The 21,044-nt window shown below is 42.6% G+C and overlaps 2 protein-coding genes across 3 annotated transcripts in view; one reads left to right on the top strand and one right to left on the bottom strand.

Annotated features, from left to right (window-relative positions):
• Nucleotides 1-2,752: 2,752 nt before the first annotated feature.
• On the bottom strand, nt 2,753-9,605 carry MKRN2OS (MKRN2 opposite strand). 2 transcript variants are annotated; one of them, XM_057706416.1, is made up of 4 exons: nt 9,307-9,605; nt 5,253-5,302; nt 4,123-4,285; nt 2,753-3,315 (listed from the first exon to the last, which is right to left on the bottom strand). In XM_057706416.1, exons 1-4 carry the CDS (start codon nt 9,603-9,605, stop codon nt 3,087-3,089), a joined length of 741 nt encoding a protein of 246 aa, XP_057562399.1. In that variant the 3' UTR covers nt 2,753-3,086. The 2 variants fall into 2 exon arrangements, with proteins under 2 accessions (XP_057562399.1, XP_057562400.1); XM_057706417.1 differs by lacking the exon at nt 5,253-5,302 and having other exon boundaries at nt 9,307-9,364.
• An 8,277-nt stretch (nt 9,606-17,882) lies between these two features.
• Nucleotides 17,883-21,044, top strand: part of MKRN2 (makorin ring finger protein 2) — a 30,381-nt gene continuing 27,219 nt past the window's right edge. Inside the window, exon 1 of the mRNA XM_057704473.1 lies at nt 17,883-18,246. Coding sequence (XP_057560456.1) covers nt 18,221-18,246 — 26 coding nt within the window. The 5' untranslated portion in view covers nt 17,883-18,220. The remainder of the gene's footprint in view (nt 18,247-21,044) is intronic.

The following is a 21,044-nucleotide window of genomic DNA, read 5'->3' as shown; positions in this document are numbered from 1 at the left end:
TATGAAAGCTGAAAATTTGCGGTCTTTTTACCATTTTGTGAAATACAGGGATGTCTCAGTTAAGACCACATGATGTGGAAAAGCAAATTTGTGAAATTGTTACACTAAGGTAGTTTTTACTTCAAAGTTATGATATCGATGTAATTTGCTATCATTTCTTTTAAGTGAAAGTTTTCTAGCATTTAAAAATTTTTAGAATCTTTATATTTTCAGAAGCAGTATTTCAAAGGTAGATAGTCTTCCTAACGTTTAGGTGGCATATTCTGGTAGAGTAGGAAGAGTGGAATCAGAAGAACTTGGGTGCAGCATCCAGGGGTACACCAGGGGAACAGCGGTGACCTTGGCAACACTGCTGAATCCTGAGCCTGCAGACTGAGGTGGTATATGGAAGGATCTGGCGCATTCTAGGGGTGCCTTTTTCCCTTTCAGATGAACCAAAAGTGTGAGCATTGCCATAATTATTTTCTGTAGGAAGTAAAAAGCCTATTTTATGCCCCCGTAGGTAACCCAGTGGAGAAGGAGGTGACAGAAAAAGAGTTTGAGATAAAATAGTGAAGTCAGGTCTGGAGATGGGGGAGGGGTGCTGTGGTAGGAACTTCCTGTACAGAGGGAGTGAGATACAGCCATTGTGGGTTGTTTTGTTTTTGTTTTTTTAAAATGTTTATTGGGATTTCCTGGTTGTAAGAGTAATCCATGCATGCTGTGGAGGCTTTGGAAAAAGAACCTCGTGTGGGTTAGTTTAGTCTTGGGAGTCGGGCACTCGGAGGCCAAGTCTGTGGCCTTGCTGTGAACAGGAGCCCAGCCGTCTGTCATCCCAGGAGCACTGACAGGGACAGGTGTGTGCCCAGGGCCACACTAACCGCTGACGAGGGGTGCACTTGGGGTGCTTGCTGGGACCAGACATCATCTGGGGGTAGAGTTGCTGCCTGTGCTGAATCTCCCCGTCCTTCAGGTAGCATTTAGCTGGTACAATAAAGGAGACCTCAAGACTCTCAGCTCACATTTCTGCAGAACGTTGCTTATCTGTTGGTGGTCTGATGATGCTTGATTTCCTTTACTGGGGTAAAGCCTGTAGGTGCTGTGATTTTGTGAGCAGGGCGTCTGTAGCCCGCTGAAGTGGAAGAAGAAACACAAGGCCGACTGCTGCCAAAGGCATCTCCAGGGTCCGCAGCAGCCCCCAAAATAAGAAGTGGGGGTCGTCAAAGTTTTGTTTGAAAATCAAGGTCATGCGGCAGCAAGAGAAAGTAGCATGAAATTATCATTTCTAATATTGACAATTCTTATTTTTATTGTTTTATGACATGTTTCTTGTCTCCTGTGCATATTTGAATGCTGATGAAAGCAAAATCCATATCTTCTTTATCTTCTCTAACGATGGCAAATTGCTGACCCAGTTGCCTTACCTCCTGCATTACCACTGGTCGCTTTCAGCTTGCTGGGTGCTGGAGGTAACTGCACAGGCTTTGCAGTCAAACCTGATCTGAACCCTGGTTTTGCCACTGGGTGCCTTCGGGCAAGTCAGTTTCCCTTCTCATCTATAAAATGGGCATGATGTCAGTACCTACCTCACAGGATGGTCTTAGGCATTAAAAGGGAGTCAGAAGTGTTTACTCTGGTGTGGAGTCTTTTATAAGTACTCATTACATGCAGCTGTTATGATTACTAATAATAGGGTAAAGAACTGGACCAGAGACGCAGCATCCTAAGACAGGGCGTGAAGAGAATGGGGCAAATTGGAATATCCTCCAAACTCAGTGTTCCTTTCATCTTTACCCGCTGAGGTCTTTATGATTCCTTGAACACACAGAACAGCAGGCACAGTCGTTTAAGGTGGTCTCATTTTCTAGGTAGGGAGTTTTGTGTTTCTTAAAGAACAGTCCTAAAACTTAACAAATGCAGATGTTGATCTGCCTGCCTTTTTTTCCCACTGAAGTCACTGGTGCTGGAGCACTGACCAATGCCTCTTTGGAAACAAGCGTGAAAGATCTGTAGCAAGTTTTATGAATATATTTATTACTAAGTAATTATTGGTACCTTGAAGATGGGTTTGGTTTTTGGAAATTAGACATCATTCGGTGCCCACGCTGGAGAATAAGAGTAGGTGGATAGTATATCACGTTTGATCAAAAACAGAGTTCTGCAAGCAGATTCCAAGGAGAAACTCTGAAATGTTTTGCTCACTGGCTATTTAAAGGCTGATTATTTGGGTATAAAAATTCGAATGTGCTTGGTAACAGTCCTTCTGGTTACTCATCCCAGTCATTCCCTTCCTCCTCTTGAAGATATTAGAGAAAGAAGACAGACTTTCATTGTGTCCTTGCTGAATTCTGCACTTAGAGTGGGCAGAGGAGGTGCTCTGCTGTGGTAACCCCAACGCCGCAGCTCCTCACGTCAGTCCAGGAGATGGGCGGGAAACGGACCGATTGAGGAATTGCCAATCCTGTTTGTGCGCGTAGGCACAGAAAGGCTGATTCAGGAGGAGTGCCCAGGTCCCAGCTCAGACTACTGTGTGCTTTCTATATAAAAACAATGGGGTGTGGGCTTCCTAGGTGGCGCAGTGGTTAAGAATCCGCCTGCCAATGCAGAGGTCACAGGTTCGATACCAGCTTCAGGAAGATCCCACATGCCGTGGAGCAACTAAGCCCGTGTGCCAAAAAAAAAAAAAAAAAAGGTCTACATAAAAAAAAAAAAAAAAAAAAAAAAAAAACAATGGGGTGAAGGCACTTATTACCTTATAAACTGTAAGGGTCTCTTCCTACAAATCCCCGCTTTCTGGATTCACATTGAAAGGTGAATTTGTTCAGCACTAATTAATTTATAGGAAGAGTTCTCATCGCTCTGTGAATGAAAGATGCTGCCACTTTATGCTGTAATGTGGACCCTGAACTACTATGGAAGTTGTATTCCCTACAATTTTGAAAACCCAGGGCAATTTTATTAATTTTGTAAATTCTTATGCTGCAGTAAGCTGAAATATGCATAAAGGAAAGCCGTAACTCTTTTTTATTAACCACAGTTTAAGGCATGTAGAGACCTAGTAGCTGTTCCGGGCAGGAACCCCGCTGGGCATCCCATCCTGGCTGCTCTCAGGCGCGATGCGGGCTCGTCTGGGGACCAGGGGTGTCGGTGATGTAGAAGCCGCACTCTTCTATCGCACGGTAGAGCGTGATGTACTTGGAGGCCTTCCTTGTCCTCGGGATCACAAACTTCTCTGTGAACTCATCCCTGTCCAGCTGCTCCTCGCCCTCTGTGGCCAGGACGCAGTTAATGAACTTGAGGGCGTAGCTGTAGCAGTTGTGGTGGTCCTCTTCATACCTTACAGGGTGAGGATGTCAAGAAGACAAGGCTTAGCCCTGAGCTGCCCAAGGGCTTTCATAATTCTAACCACACCTCGGGCTGGTCCCCCAGGTGTGCTGGCCCCCTTGATGACAGAGCATCCAGAGGTGCAGTTCTGAGGGACACTTGGCATCTGGAGCTATTTCTACTTGCAGCTTAAGTACAGGTAGGACTCACCCTAATATCCAGAATAGTGACTTAAGTTGCATATAAATCCCACTTTGGGGAACTTAATTTCACTGAAATTCTAGATTCTAGAAATGGAATTCCATGCCTGAGTTATGATATCCCACTGTGTCTAAACTTATTTCAAGGGAAGCATCAAAGCAGTTTAAGTCCGCCACTATGCTGTGTATCTTCTACAGTGATGAGGGAGCAAGGAATTGAGAAATTAATTTCAAAATTGCTAAAACTTTGAAAAGGGGGGAGCTTTAGATTGGTTTATATTTTGAACATCATCTAAATTTTTTTTGTTTTAAGGAAATATAAAACTGTGGGTTTTGCTGTACATATTATTGTGTCAAGTATGCAAAAAAAATGCCAAGTCAAATAAGTACAATAACTAGAGTACTAAGTTCTGGTCCTTTCAGCCCTTAGAGTGCTGTGCTTCCGTTGCGTAAGTGTGCACTGGCTCACCTCTGAAGAAACCCCAAGTAACTGAACCCTTCCTTACATTCTGTTATAGACGCTACTATCTCGGTACAGGCTCAGCGTGAAACTCGGTGCAGCCTAGTGTCCTCTGTGAGCCGGAATCACACCTGGTGGTGAATGAGGGCCCCATCCTACCTGTGAGGCAGCCAGGCCCCCGTGGTGGAGAAGTCTTCCAGGTACTTGTCCCACTGGTCCATCAGTCCAAACATGCCAGGCTGCACAAGCGGGATGCTCACACTCTGCTCCCAGCCCGCTTCATCCCGCTGGACACCGCGCACCGTGTAATTATACACGACCCCTGCGCCAAAACCAGAGTCACGCAGAGGCATCAGGGGAAATGCACCCTGGTGAACCTGACAGCAGCCACCCAGTAACTTCACACCACAGAAACCCAGATCGCACTTCCCGATTGCCATCCAAGAGCTCTCGAACCTCCCTCCTCCAGGGAGCCTCTGCCTCCCCAGCTCTCAGCACCTGAGGTCGCCCCAGAGAAACAAGGCAATAATAGGTGTTGGGGTGATCACCTCCAAATATTTTCACTGAAGTTCTGTATTTACAAAGGAGTCCATCTTGTTTCCTTAAGTAAGCAAAAATTTCTCCTGACAAAGACTGCTGTAGGTTTGACTTCTCATGCCAGCCTCTGAGTTCAAAACCCAGTCCTAGGTTTCTGTTCACAGTGTCCGTTGGGCTGTAATCAGACTTCACCTTTTGGGCCTGATCACAGCCACACCTGGCTGGCCTCGCTCACCGTTCCCAGGCCTGCACCTTCCTGCAGGTGGCGCTGCCCAGGCCTTTTCCTGCAGACTGCACCCTCCAGGCTAAATCTGGCCAAAGGAACCATTTTGTTTAAATGTGATGGGTTTTCTTATTTTTTAAAGCAAAACTTCACAAGCCCTACCACATGCTCAGGTGTTGTGTCCCCCCAGTTTATCTCTGGGGTCCCCGCCTGGCCCCTGGAGACCCTGGAGTGTGAGGGCTCAGTGACAATGGACTTGAGTGTAGCATTGGGAGCAGAGGGTCTGCTTCTAACACAAGATGAAGTCTTGGACAGCTCAACCTCTCTGGACATCTGTTTCTTTCTCAAAAACTAACAGCATACAGCTCTGCAATGTTTTTAATGTTTTCTCAGCTCTTGGCTGAAAAAACATTAAAGAGCTCTCAGATACTTAGTAAGGTTCGTAATGTTGCCACAAGACTTTTTCTCTAGAAATACTGTTCTCTTCTGACCGAGTACTGTGGGAACTCTAAGCTATGAAAGTGCTTACCGTTCGTGTTGGTTATTCCCACGTGAAGATCAGACCTTCCGTCATACTCCCTAGAAGAAACAAGAGCGTTTTCGTCCTCTCATGTGCACACATCTGATGTGTAGAGCTGGTATTGAAAGTGGAAGGAGAGTGATAGGCCTCCCCTCTTGGCTGGTGCCAGAGCCCCGCGCCAGTGGCCAGGTGGTTGGAAATGCCAGGAGTACAGGTGAGGTAGAAAATGCCGCCCCATGCCCTCTCTGGATTTTGTTGCCTCCCTTCCCCCCAGTCCTAAAGGCAAGGGTGCTGGAAGGCCAGCCCTGCTGGAGCGTGAGGCCAGCAGGACACCCGGCTCCGCAGCAGAGGGGTCCACCTGGCGGTCAGCTGTTGAGGAAGTTCCTTATTATTTCCTCCTTACATGTTGGGGGGCAGCCTGTTCCTTAGGCCAGTGTTGGTGAGAGGGTCCTGAATGCACCTCCGTGGACTTCTACCTCTGAAATGAATATGGTCTTGAAGCCTGTGGCCACACTCACTTTTCCTGCACAGCCCTTCTTTCCTAGAATTATTCTTTACCCGAGACTGCGTTAGATGTATAACTCCAGGTAATTTAACCTCCATGTATGATCCCAGGCCATTACTTACTTGTCCTGAGATTTTTCTCACCTCTAAGATGGAAATATCATAAGCCTCCTAGCAAGCTGGTTAGAATAAGATACCTACAGAGTGCTACCACATAGAAGTGTCAAGTAAGTCAGATAATTTTTTTTTTTGCATATGATTTTTTTTTTTTTTTTTTTTTTTTTTTTTTTGGCACACGGGCTTAGTTGCTCCGTGGCATGTGGGATCTTCCTGGAGCTGGGATCGAACCCGTGACCTCTGCATTGGCAGGCAGATTCGTAACCATTGCGCCACCTAGGAAGCCCTTTGCATATGATTTTTAAGTGACAAAGCTCCTTTGTCAGACCACAGGTCTGGGTGTTTGGTTCCTCGTTAAAGCAAGCAGTCCCAGGCTTTAAAATGGCCAAGAACGCACATGGCTGCCCCACCTTCTTCAGAGCATTCCCCCTAGGCTATCTTATTGCAGCCACTGTGAGTTTTCTGAGACCCTGCAGGTTCAGAGGTTAAGAATGAAGTTGAGAAAACAGTGAGTCTTGGGTGGCGCATTACGGTGTTGGACTGGAAGTGTGCCATCCCAAGGTCGCCCCCTGCGTGTACGGCCTCCCTGTTTCCTGCCGAAATCCCAGGTGTTCCCTCTCATTCCCTCTCACTCTCACCCTCCTCCCTTTCCTTCAGTTATTTCTCAATCATGTATGCCAACTCTGGGCCTGTCATTTGAAGTGAAGGGCTAGTGACACAACGGAGAATGAGGTCCCTGCCTCACAGAGTTTGCTTGCTTCCAGAGAAGACTTTTTTAGCTTTAGTTTGACAAGTTTTTAATAGATTGAGAAGTGTTACAGAAGCATGTGATAGGGCCAGGGCCAGGGTCATGTATCACATATGACACTTTTGTACAAATTAAGAAAACAGGCCCCCCTGAGGGGGGGGGAGAGGTTGCTTAAACTACATGATCAGAATTATAAAAAATGGTATTTTTTATAGCCTTGAAAGCCACTTTATGGTTACAACGATTGGACATGGAGACCTGACCTCTAAAATTTCCCATTCAGGCAAATTTCAGTATAATTAGATCCCCTCTGACCAGAAATCAGTATGCTTGAAACAATTTCCTTATGTTCATCTGAGATAAGTGCATTTAAATTCAACCCTTTTTTATGTTGGGGTGTATTATTCATATATTTCATTTTAAACAAAGTATTATAAATGCATTTTGGACGTTGGCATTTATAGTAAATATTCACCAAAATTTGGTTTTTAAAAAAAAACATGCCCCTTCTTCCTGCGGATGCAGCTCTGCCCAGGGTGCTGCCCAGGGTGAGTGGAACACAGGCAAGTTTCAGTAGCCACCACCACCTTGACCAGGTGCCTTTGTGCAGTCCACGACATGCACAACCGTATGTGGCAGCCCTGAGGGATCCTCACCAAGTTAGATCAGAGCCTCAGTGATTCCTTTGAGTCACTGCTGGTTCTGTTTTATGAAGTAGATGAAATTGTCTCAAGGTGAGTTGTGGGTGTCAGTCCTGAGGGTTTAGGAATAGGATGAGAGGGAAGGAAATATTCTGGAACTTGGGCTTAAAGGATCTGGTGGGCAGGGGGCTGGCTGCTAGGGTTCTGCAGATCCTGGCCTGAGAGTATGGAAAGATGCCTAAGCATAGCACGTGTTTCAACACAACCGCCTCCTTTCTGCCGCTGCCAAGGGAGGCCAGGCCTGTCACCACCACCGCCACATCATGGAAGGGATGAACGCTTTTTAGGCGCCAGCCTGAAAGCCTATTGTGTGTTGTGTCATTTCTGGAGAGCAGGGCTGTGGGTGGTTCACTGTGACATCCCTAGCATTTCCCACACAGAGCTGCTTAGTGAGGACCTATTGAATGAACCAACGTTATAGGAAGTGAATTTGAATTTTAACCTCTGTTCAAAAGCTTTTGGAATCCAACCAGTTACTGTCTCCAGGTTAGCATGAATGAGGGGCCTTATAAAACGGTTTGGGCTTCATGATTGTGGCTAAGGTGGAAATGAAGGTTCTGCCAGTCATGTTCCAAGCTGAGTATGGAAAGATTGGGATGGGAAGTAGCATGCTGGTTCAACATTGTGCCTGGCACCTAGGCCAGCTTTCCAGGCCTTACTGCTGACCCTCACAACTCTGCAAGGTCAGCACATCCTCAAATGAGGAACCAGAGACTGGGAGAGGGTCCTGGAGCTGGTCTAAATCAGAGTATGAATGGGGGGCTTCTTGGCATCAGAGCCTGCACAATCCCCTCTGTATCCTGCAGCCTCCCCAAGGAAGGGTCAGGGGTGTGGTCTGTTCTGCCCTTAATGTTTGACCAATGCCTTTTACACTCCTCGGTTCATTTCATCCCCAGAGGGGCTGGAAGGAAATTGATTAATGAAGTTACTGAGCAGAGAAGTAGTCAGCTCCAATTTTCTTATCCCAGACCAGCACTGGAGGGCATGAGGGACTTAGGAGGGCGTGTTTCAAGGAGGCAGGAAGGTCTGGGCATTAGACTGCGATGGCATGCATGACACACTTCCTAAAGCTCGCACCATTACCCAGTAGCATCCCTGTTTTCTTGAAACCTGGCTTGTGTAGGGCCAGTTCCAATTCGACCTGTAAACTCAGGACTCTAAGAAGGCACCATCCTTTCTTTTGATTTCTGAAATGTTTCTTAAAGTCAGGAGTGGCATCTACAATTGAAACAGACCAGCTCTAGTCTCAATTTCTTGCACTGCCATACAAAATGGTCTGTAAGTGGCATTCTTCAGGCTCTGTGCAGGGTACCTGTTTGTCACAAATGTTACAAACTAGCTCAAAGTAAAGGTATTACTTTGATGAGATTAGCTGCTGGGTAATTTTCCCAGTTAGCCTCTTAGCACAAAATCTATGGGTAAAAAAAAATCTCCAGGCTATCGATTCATCTCTCTTAAAATTGTATAAACAGGTTTGATCTTCCTATATTCTTGCACTTATCATTCCAGGAAAGTATGCACCCATCTATTTTTATGAAACAAATAAGCCTACATTTTAGGATTTAATACCAAAACACTGAAAAGATTATTCACCAAATCTCACACTGTATATAGCACGTGTCAGAAAAAGACAGCTTCGGGGGCGGGGGGTGAAGGGGAAACTGAGACGAAGCGAGAGAGTAGCACAGACATATATATACTACCAACTGTAAAATAGTCAGTGGGAAGTTGTATAACAAAGGGAGTCCAGCTCGAGGATGGAAGATGCCTTGGAGGACTGGGGCAGGGAGGGTGGGGGGGACTCGAGGGGGGGGGTCGGGGAAGGGAGGGAGTACGGGGATGTGTGTATGGAAACAGATGATTGAACCTGGTGTACCCCCCAAAAAAAATAAAAAATAAAATGTAAAAAAAAAAAAAGAAAAAGACAGCTTCAGTGACTAAAACAAAGAAGGAGAAGTTTGCACAATCCAATGCAACACATAAAACACTGTACCTAAGAAACGTCCCTTGAGTTGGTCTGAGGAGGAATGAACACTTTTCTTGATGCCCATCGGTAAACGGATTAGAGATGCTGACAGGTGCTTCCTCCAGCTTCCTGGAGCCCACGTCCTGACGGCAGAGAGGGCAGCACCGCGGCATGCTGAAGCTGTAGATGTACTTCTGACAGTGGTTGAATTTGATTATAGGCTTCCCGGCCTCTGGGCACTGCATGGCTTTCCCCTCCTGGGCAAGCAGGGGCGAGTTCCCTAGGACTTCCTTTTCCTCATTACACGGCCAGCAAATGTCCTCCATCCAAGTAACCTGATAACAGTGATGTCATTCTGACTGGCGGCTTGGGAAGCCAAACCAGCTAGGGTTAACCTGTAACCAGGCTGCCCCATAAACGGGTGTCTTAAAGAGCTAGTTTCATTTGTGATCACAAAGTTTCTTTCTAGCCTTTGTACATTTTGCAGCAGTCAATAGCCAGCTCCTACTCATCCCTTCACTTTTCTGTGAAACCTTCCTCAGCTTCCCTCAGCGTTCCCTTACTCTTGCAGTGCTGTGTTTGTTTTCACCAGAGCTGTTATTGAATTCCTCCGTGAGCTTCTTGGGGTTAGGGACCGACCTTTACTTTTGGTTTCATAGAATAGGTTATATCGTTTGGGTTTGGGATAAATAAATGGAATCCTTACTCTGAGGCTGTCTTTTGCTATTTTATATTGTAGAAGGAATCTTGCTCATAAAAAATTTACAGCACAGGAATAGGGATGGTGATTACCCGAGGTGGTGGGTGCTCACTGGGAGAGGGCTTGAGGGGGTCTGGGGTTGTGCTGATTCATTATCTAGGTGTTGATTATATGAGAGTATTCAATTTGTGAGAATTCATCAAGCTGTACATTTTACTATATGTACTTTATTATTCTTCAGTTATTTTAAGTAGCTACACAAAAATATGTGAGGAAAGAAAGGTAATGACCCCCGTTTCTCATAACATTTTTCCACCCACCATATTTTTACTCCTGGGAGAAAACTAAAAGGTAAAATAAGTGAATATTTCCACATACTTGTTTCAGACCCTAATGTTGTTACACTGTATACTGCTTTGATATTTGTGGTTTTCTCTCATCTTGGAAACTTTTTCACAATATCAGTTATATAGATCCAGCTCAGCCTTTCAGATGACTGCAGAAGAATCCAAAGTTTGATTGCAACACAGCTTACCTAGCCAATCCCTCCTGATGCCTGATGCCAGAGAAAAGCGATCACAGAGGGAAGACCCACAGAGGAGGTGTCATGGCGGGAAAAGCACTTCGGAAAAGTGTTTCCTAATGTGCATTTAAATAAATTACAGTATGCCGAAGTGCAGAAAAGCACATATTCGGTAATAATATGGAGTGATCATCAGACTCATAGAAATAAAAAAGACCTTAGAAATCATGGTAACCAACCTTCTCTCGTCACAGCAAAGGCAGACAGGTTATATCTAGACACCAGCTCAGGCGACAAGGATCTGAGACTTCGTTATTAATATAAACCACCGCTATTGTTTGGTTTGTTTGCATGACCCAAGTTACTTTCAACTGAGAATCTGTTCGTCTTCATGACACCAATACTGAGATATTTTTAATCCTATGAAAAGAAACGGAGGAACCATGCCTTAATAAACATTTTTAATACACTAGCATTCTTTTTTTTTAATCATTTCTTGACCTTTTCAGTGAACAGAGCAGGGTAAAAAAAGGTAAATACTCACATGCATACACATAAAGATTAAATGCTATTTCTAATTCAAGTTCAGGACTAGTGTTTTACTGAATCTCTTCTATATTGCATTTGTATCTCTTTTCCTCCACACAGAAAATCTCAGTTCCCAAGGATACAGGGGATGCTTTATCCCACTTTACACAATCTCCGAGTAACAATAGTAATACCACCACCTCTAATTGTAATTAGGGGTTAGTTTGTTTTTTTTAATTTTAGCACATACTCTCCCCATCTTCCTCTCATGTACTTAAATGGTTGTCCTGCATCTTCATTGTCAGAGAAACGGCTGTTGTAAACAGTGACTTCTCCCCCTAACCCTCCCTAAGGCTTAGTTTTACGCACCAACAGTACGCCGAAATGCAGTCTCTTCATGCTCACTGTTAGGCTTTGCGTCGCTCGCTAGTAATTGTGATTGTCTGAAGTTCATTCTCTACAAGATTCCTTGGGAAGGGCTCACAGGAAGAATATTCTCTGAGTTTTCGTATGTCGATAATTTATCTCTGTTCTTTAGGCCAGTTTTGCTGGATATAAAATCCTTGGCTCACATTTTCTTTAATATGTTATTCCATTTTCTTCTGGAATAAAGTGCTGCTGTCAAAAGTCTGATGACAAACTAATTTTCTTTCTCCTGTAAGTCATGTGTTCCTTTTTGCTGATATGACCAAAAGATATTCTTTTTTCTTGAATATCAATAATTTTATTATAATATGTCTTGATGTGGTCTTTTTAGGTTGATTTATTCAGGCTTGTGGTATGTTCTTTGTATTTTTAAAAAAATATTTATGTATGTATGTATTTGGTTGCACCAGCTCTTAGTTGTGGCAGAGGGGGCTCCTTAGTTGTGGCATGCATGAGGGATCTAGTTCCCTGACCAGGGATTGAACCTGGGTCCCCTGCATTGGGAGTGCAGAGTCTTAACCACTGCTCCACCAAGGTAGTCCCTTGTCTGTATTTTTTGTTTTAACCATCCTAGTGGTTTTGAAGTAGTATCTCATTGTGGTTTTGATTTCCATTTCTCTAATGACTAATGATGTCGAATATCTTTTCATGTGCCTATTTGCTGTTTGTATATCTTCTTTGGAGAAATATCTATTCAAATGCTTTGCTCATTTTTTAATTGGGTTATTTGTTTTTTTATTGTTGCATTTGTAAGTGTTCTTTATATATTTTATCTTTTTTTGGTAATTTTTTTGGTTGTCATTCTTTATATATTCTGGATATATATATACACATATATATATTCTAAATGCTGTCTTTTTACTTTCTTGATGGTACTATTTGAAGGGCAAAATTTTAAAATTTTGATGAAGTCAAATTTATCCATTTTTTTCTTTTGTTTCTAATGCTTAGGTGTCCTATTTAAGAATCTAATGATTAGGATAGGCCATAATGATAATGATGTGAAAATTTATGACTGTGCTTTCTTCTAAGAGTTTTATACAGGATGATATCATTTGCAAGTAAAGATAATTTTACTTCTTCCTTTACAATCTAAATAACTTTTCTTTCTTCTTCTTGCCTAATTACCCTGGCTAGAAACTTCAGTGGAATGTTGAATAGAAGTGTTAGAGTGAACATCCTTATTTTGTTACTGATCTTATAGGGAAAACGTCCACCGTTAAGACTGGTGTTGACTCTGGGGTTTCCGTAGGTGATGTTATCAGGTTGAAGAAGTTCCTTTCTCTTCTAGTTTTTTTTAGTGCTTTTGTGATGAAAAGGGTATTGGATTTCGTCAAATGTTTTTTCTACACGTATTGAAATGACCACGTTATTTTTTTTCTATTCATATGGTGAATTACATTGATTGATTTACAAATATTGAACCAGTCTTGCACTCCTGGGATATGTCTCACATGGTCATGGTGTATAACCCTTTTTATATGCTGCTGCATTCCGTTTGCTAGTATTTTGTTGAGGGTTTTTATATTTATAAGGTATATTGGTCTAAAGTTTTCTTGTGATGTATTTGGTTTTTTGTATCAAGGTGTAGTACTGGCCTCATAGAATGAGAAGTATTCCCTCCTCTTCCGTCTTTTGTAAGAATCTGTAAAGCATTGGTGTTAATTCTTCTTTGAATATTTGATAGAATTCACCAGAGAAGCCGTTGGTTTGAGGATTTTCTTTGTGAGAAGTTTTTTGATTACTAATTCAATCTCTTGTTGGAGATCTATTAATATTTTCTACTTCTTGAGTCAGCATCAGTAGTTTGTGTGTCTAATCCTTATATGATGTGATGAGAATGGCACTTCAGATCCAGGTTCTTCACCTTGAAACCCATAATCCCAGTCTAATCATGAGGGAAACATCAGATAAATCCCAGTTGAGGGATATTCTGCACAATATCTCACCAGAACTGTCATGGTCATCAAAAATTAGGAGAATCTCAGAAACTGCCATGCCAAGAGGAGCCAAGGAGACATAATGACTAGATGCAACGTGGTGTCCTGGATGGGATCCCGGAACAGAAAAAGGTATAAACTAATGAAATCTGATGAAAGTATGGACTTAGGTTTATAATAAGGCGTTAGTGTTTCACTAATGATGACATATATGCCATGTTGATATAAGATGTTAATAAGAGGAGAAACTGGATGTGGAGTGTATGGAAAGTCTATACTATATTCACAACTTTTCTGCAAATCTAAGACTATTCTAAATTAAAAGCACGTTTTAAAAAGGGAGCAAATACTTCCTCATATAATAAAAGCTGAGAAAATTAATTGTTGGAAGATCTTCAGTATAAGAAATACTAAAAGAGTTCTTCTGGCTGAATAAAAATGATCCTAGATGGAAACATGGAATGGTTGAAAGGAATGAAGAATACCACATTTTAAAACAACATTCATTACAATATGTTGTTGAGTTTAAACACATGCAGAGGGCTTCCTAGGTTGCGCAGTGGTTAAGAATCTGCCTGCCAATGCAGGGGACAGTAGGTTTGATCCCTGCTCCAGGAAGATCCCACATGCCACGGAGCAACTAAGCCCGTGTGCCACACACACACACACACACACACAAAACATATGCAGAAATAAAATATATGATAACAATATTACAAAATGGGGGAGGAGAGTTAATGGAGTTAAGCTATCATAGGTTTTTTGCATTGTTGAGGAAGTGGTACTAGTAGTACTAAAGTTACTAGTACCTTAGTAAATTCACAGATGTACATTGTAGTCTCTAGGGTAAAGAATAATTTTTAAATGTACAATTAAAAGTGTATAATCAATAAAGAAAAATATGGTATAAATGAAAATACTTAATCCAAAGGAATACAAGAAAGGAGAAATAAATAACATTATATGAATGGAAAATTAATAGCAAGATGGTAAATTTAAATCCAACTGTATTGCATTTAATATAAATGGACAAAATAATCCAATTCAAAAACAAAGATTATCAGACAGGATTTTAAAATTAATCAACTATATGCCATTTACAAGAAATACTTTTTAGATATAAAAATACCAGGTAAATTGAAAATAAAAGGATGGAAGATACACCATATAAAGACTATCTGAAGGAAAGCTGATATGATTATATTAATATCAGACAAAATACACTTTTAAATTAGCATAATTTCTAAACACATTCTAATACATTCTTTCACTGATATAACACTGCCCTGATTAACAAGTGCAACTAAGCACAAAGAGGGACATTTCTTAGTGATGTGTTGAAACAAAGAAAAGATAAAGTAATCTTAAATTTGAACCTAAAAACAGAGCTTCAAAATATATAAATCAAATGTTGACCAAACCAAAAGGAGAATAGACAGTTCCACAGTGGGATTACACTAGAAATTAGTAAGAAAAAGATAACTAGAAAGTCCTCAGTTGTTTGGAAATTAAACAGAACACTTCTAAATAACTTACGGGTCAAAGAATGGAAATTAGAAAATATTTGAAGTGAATGGTAAGGAAAATGTGACATAAAAACTTGTGGAACATAATTAAAATGTGCTTAGAGGGAAAAGTATAGCTTTAAATACTTTAAAAAAGGAGAACATTTGAAAATTGGTGATCTAAGTTTCCACCTCAAGAAGCCAGAAACAACGTGAATTCAAAGAACATAGAAAAAGAAAATAGTAAAGATATGAGCAGACTGCTATATATAATTACTAGTAAGAAAAAAAAAATCAAATTGTACACTTTAAATATATGCAGTTTATTGTATGTCAATTATACCTCAAAAGTTCTTTAAAAAAATTAGCAGAAATCACTGAAATAGAAAAAAAAACATGTACAATAGAGAAAATGAACAAAGCCAAAAGCTTGTCCATTGAAAAGATAAACAAAATTGATAAATTTCTAGTAAAATGGATTTTAAAAAGAGATAAAACACCAATTACTAATATCAGTAATGAAAGGATACACCAATACAGATCTTTTTTTTTTTTTTAATTTATTTATTTATTGGCTGTGTTGGGTCTTCGATGCTGCACACGGGCTTTCTCTAGTTGAGGCAAGTGGGGACTATTCTTCGTTTTCGTGTGCGGGCTTCTCATTGTGGTGGCTTCTCTTGTTGTGGAGCATGGGCTCTAGGCACTTGGGCTTCAGTAGTTGTGGCACATAGGCTCAATGGTTGTGGCTCACGGGCTTAGTTGCTCTGATGCGGCACGTGGGATCTTCCTGGAGCAGGGATGGAACCTGTGTCCCCTGCACTGGCAGGTAGATTCTTAACCACTGTGCCACCTAGGAAGTCCCATAGATCATTTTTTTAAAGAAGATATTATTAACTCCATGACAATAAATATAATAATTTAGATGAAATGGACTAATTTACTTGGGAAAAAGCTTTCCAAACCTGACAGAAGATAAAATCTGAATAGCTCTATGTGTAAAACAGCAATTAAACCTTTAATTAAAAATCTTATTATGACATAAACTTCAGGCTAAGATGGCTTAAGTGGTAAATTCTTCGAAATATTTAAGGAAAAAATTAATACCTATATTACAGACTTTTCCAAGGAATAAGAAAAGAGAGAAGCCTTCCAAAGTCATTTTATGAGGCCAGCATATGTCAGGTACAAAACCTGACATGGACATTACAAAAAGGGAACACTATAGGCCAATATCTCTTATGAATAAGGATGCAGAACTCCTAAGCACAATATTAACAAATAGAATCTGACAATTTATAGAAAGAATAATATATCATGGCCAAGTAGGGGTATAGCTGAGGAATCTGAGGTTGGTTTAACATTCAAAAATCAATCATTAACCGAATAGAGGATAAGACAGTATGGTTTTCTCAGTATATGGGGAAAAAATGGATTTGATTTAAAAAACCAAGACATGTTCATGATTAAAAACTCGAAAATAGAATGATAAAGAAACTGCCTTAATTTGATAACTGATAGCTTCAAAAACTCTAGGGCTAACATTTTAATTAATGAAATATTAAATACTTTCTCTGAACTCAAGAACAAGACAAGGTGTCCACTATTATCACTTCTGTTTACAGCTGCACTGAAGATTCTCAGCAGTGCAATAGGCAAGAGAAAGAAATAAAGGATATGAAGATTGCAAATAAAGTAAAACTGTCATTATTTGTTGATAGCATGATTGTGTGTGTAGAAAATCCAAAACAAACCATTAGAATTAATACATGAATGTAGTATGAAGCAAGCAACAAACAATTAGGACATTTTTAAAAATATCATTTAAAATAGCATCAAAAAAAAAAAAAAACTCATCTAGGTACCTGGGAATAAAGCTAATAAAAGTTGTTGAAGATCTGTACACTGAAAACTACAGATTTTCCAATATTCTTCCTGTTTCTGAGAGAAATTTCGAAAGGTCTAAGTAATCGGAAGTATATACCATGCTCATTCATCAGAAGACAATATTTTTACAGCAAAGTAAAAGAAAACATATAGCTGTATATAACAATATGGGTAGATTTCACGGAATGTTGGTCAAAAGAAGAAAGACAAGCGAGTACATACTGAATTATTTAATTTATATGAAGGTCAAGAACAATTGAAACTAATTTCTCTGCGGTAGAGGTGAGAATAAGCAGTTACCTTTGGGAGGTGTTGACTGGGCGGTGGCATAAAGGAGCCCTCTGGGGTGTTGATAAAGTTTTTGTTTTTACTTTTTTAAAAATCTTATTTGATTACAGTTGATTTACAATGTTGTTAGTTTGATAAAGTTCTTTATATTGATCTAATGGTTTCGTGAGTGTATACATACATAAAAATTTATGTATTTGGTGCACTTCCGTGTAGTTTGTTGTATCTCAATATTTTACAATTTAAAAAAGAAATATTGAAAAAAGCAGTGGGAAACCACTGAAGGGTTAACGGGGGTGAATGACATGATCCAATGTGTGTTTTGAAAACCGGTGTTGTGTGACAGACCAGAAAAGAGCAGGAACAGAAGCCAGAAGCCCAGGGAAGAGGCCACAGCAGGGGCCCAGGTGAGGAGCAGCGTTTGCTCACAGGAGCCATGACGGTGGAAATGGAGAGAGGAGGCCGCCCCGGAGACGGCGGTGGAAGCAGGGCCTGCAGGACGTCGACCACCCGAGGAAAGCGTCCCGGGTGTCTTTTGGGGTTTCCACCGCAGGAAATGGGAGATGAACAATTGAGGAATGCCGGGAAAGAAAGTGAGGTCCAAAACCTGGGGTGGCAATAGAGATTCTGGAAAAGAGCAGCTGGAAGAGGGCTGAGAAATGCCGTGAGCGGGAGGCGACGCTTGGCGGGAACCCGGCGGCCGGGTCTGAGAAAGGGGCTGAGGGAGCGCGCGTGTGCGTGGGTAGGGGTACTCGGGATGAAGGAGCGCAGGGGAGAGCCGGGAGCTTGGCCTCGGCAGGGTGAGGTAATTCTAAGCCGCGGGAAGTCGCTGAGGAATGCAGCTGGGGAAAGGGGCAGACCCACCGGGGATGACACCGGCGGGACTGGGAGGCTAGCCGGGCCCCGCCCGGGAGGCTTGAAAATGCCGGAGTGGGAGTGCGGAGATTGGGGGTTTGCCCCGCCTCGCCCCTGGCGCGGAACCAATTGTGACGGCGGCGAGGTTTCCTGCCGGCGCTACAAAGGTGCCGCACGGGGACGGCGGCGTGCGCCGGCGTGACGCGGCCGCGCGGCATGGGCAGGGCCGAGGCCGAGGCGGCGACGGGAGCGAGCGGCGGCGGGGCGACGACGACCCTCCGCCCCGACCGCCATGAGCACCAAGCAGGTCACTTGCAGGTCAGTGCGCGGCGCCGTTCCCCCCCCCCCCCCCCCCGCAGATGTGCCCCAGTCCAGTGCCAGGGAAACAGGCCGGTGTGGGTTCCTGGAAAGTGGCTCCCGGTTCGGGGTCCGGCTTCCTCAGGCGGAGCGGGCGCGGCGGCCGGAGCCCGGGGCCCGGCGGTGCCTGGCCGAGCCTCGTGGCGACACCGGGACGAGGCCAGCGCGGCGGCGCCGTGCCGCGAGTTGCAGGTGCGGCCCGTGCGGGCGGGGGGCGGGCCCCGGCCTTCGGGCTTAGCTGGAGAGGGTGACTTGCAGTTGAGTAAAGGGGCACAGGAGGTGGCTTACGAAGGGGGAGACCACGCGTGTGGGCTGTGAATCGTCGGTGGAGCTGAGGCCCCGAGAGCGGCGTTCGTTTCTGGAGTTTGGAGAACTCGGACGCAGCCTAAACTTGCAGAGTTAGCCAGCTGAGAATCGCTGTGTGGAAAATAGCATTGAAAGTTTGTTCGCTGCCCCGCGTGTTCCCAAGTCCTTTATACTCCGTCACCAGCCGTGGCGGTAACACTGCTAGGCAGACGTGATTCCTGTTTTGCGGTGCGGGAGACTCAGGCTGACGGAGGCCGAGACACCCTTGTTACTGAGAGACCCATTTCCGTGGAGGAATACAACAATAACGGATGGGTGGTTGTAGAAAAATCAAAGCCTGCTCCTGTTAAATGCGAATAACTTGGCGTATAACACCCTCATTCCTTGGTAAGCGTGTGGCTGGAAGGCATTGGGATCCTAGTCTTTTCGAACCTGGAAGGTACAGTTTTTATTTTAATAATTGGTTTCAGTTAAATCTGTGTGGGAAACATTGATTAGGGAAAAAGAAAACAAAAAACAAAAAACGCAGACCACAGCTGTATGGTTTAATTATGCAATGAGCAGTTTAAGTATCATCTGTGTTGTTACTTCTCTTCATTAGTATGGATAGCGGAGAAAGTGTAGTGTAAAGTTTCCTGTTAGTATTAGTCTGTATTAACTGTTCAACCAGGTTATCCAAGATCTAGGTGACTTAAATTTAGCATTTGTCAGAAATTTGCACTTAGTGTCTATAGAAAGGGATTTTGCTAGGTTATTTGTAATAGAAGGTCTTTATGAAGACTTGTGCGTATGTTTATTTTTATTTGTATAAAGTTTCCCTTCTTGGAGCAATATTCTTAGTCATTGTGGACTTTATAGCAAATTCTGGTTACTGCTCCTAAGATGCGTCCACATAACGGGCACATTTATATGATGCTTTGTAATTGAATCTCAACTCTGTGTGGTGTCTAATTTTACCGATAAGGAAACCTTATGCTCAGGTTTGAAGCTTGCCTCTAATTCACATCTAACCGCAGGAACAGAAATGCAAATCAGGATCATCCTGGGTTTTTTCCTTCTGTACAAGGAGATGGCCTGACTTAAACGCTTTAATTTTTCCCACGTAGGGGTGTCCTGCAGGAAGTTGGTGCAGAGAAACTAGAGTTGGTTGGGATGTTGGGAAAGGATGGGTTCACTTTAAGAACTAACTAATATTCTTGGGGGTGGGGGTGTTGCATTGTGCTGGGTGCTCTTTGAGGTTCTTTACCAGCTGTGTCACATGTAATCCAGCAACATGCACCATTCCACAGATCATGAAACCAAGCCTTAGCATTGAAGTGACTTGCCAAGGCTATTCAGCTTCCAGGTGGCAGATATGTGGAATCAGAGTTCTTGCTCTTGTAGACCCTACGGCCCCCAGATAAGTTTGGGAAATGCTAAATTAAAGTTTCTTTACTGCAGGAATTTTAATATGCTCAAATGAAAGGAAAACTCAACCAAAACATAAAGAAAGTAAAGGTTACTTGCAGAGGAATGTGAAGGAGTCAGGCCTCACAAGGACTGTCTCACCAAATAAAAAACAGAACACATATTTAAATAGGAAAAATGGCAATATTAGCAAGAGTACCAGGCTTGCATTAGTGTGCTCGTGATGGAAAAGCTTTTCTCACTTGATTATCTTATTCACTGAAGTCTTATCTCCAGACATTGGTAATTTACACGAAATGATCCAGGTATGATTTATTTGGGAGACCAGACCTAAATCGGGTGGTCTACTGTTTTTGGTTTATGTCAGGGTGCAAACTGTTTTTTGGTTTGTTTTCCTGGCTGTGGGATGTGATATACATGCTTATGCTGAATGTCAACAGGACAGAGTTTGTTTTGCTTCCATTCTAATACAAATTATTTCTCTCTGAGAGGTAGTTGTGAATGCTAGGATTCCCAGACTTAATGACAGAGACACTCCATGTTTGTTGCCTGGAATGTAAGAATGGCGGCTCATGCAGTTGTGCTCTCAGTCAGCTCCCCTGATTCCTTGACATTCCACTCTATCCAGAATCTCAGTCTGGGGATCCTTTTTTGCTGATTCTTTTTCCAAACCATCTCCCATGTCTTTCAGTCTGTTTCCAAAGCCCTGGTGCAGGCCTTTATTATTGCTTGGTAACCAGTTTGTTTGTCCTCTTCCTCTGTGTGATAGAGGTCCCTTTGTTTTATAATCACTAGTAGAAGACCTAGAATTAAGTTTCCTGAGAGTCAGGCTTAGCGCTTTTAACTCATTGGAAGTCACAAAATATGGGGCATCTTGTGGCTAGTGAGTGGTAGAAAGAGCTTGAGCTCCAGACTTGGGCAGTTCTGGATTCTGATTCTGGTATTACCTGTGCCACAGTTTCTTTATCTGTAAAATGGGGTTAGTACTGCCTAACCAGCAGGGTTGGTTAAGAGGTTAGATAATAACAACAAACCATCTTAAGAGC

This window comes from Hippopotamus amphibius, chromosome 13, assembly GCF_030028045.1.
Source record: "Hippopotamus amphibius kiboko isolate mHipAmp2 chromosome 13, mHipAmp2.hap2, whole genome shotgun sequence".
Taxonomy (NCBI): domain Eukaryota; kingdom Metazoa; phylum Chordata; class Mammalia; order Artiodactyla; family Hippopotamidae; genus Hippopotamus; species Hippopotamus amphibius.
This window is presented reverse-complemented; position numbering and strand designations above follow the sequence as displayed.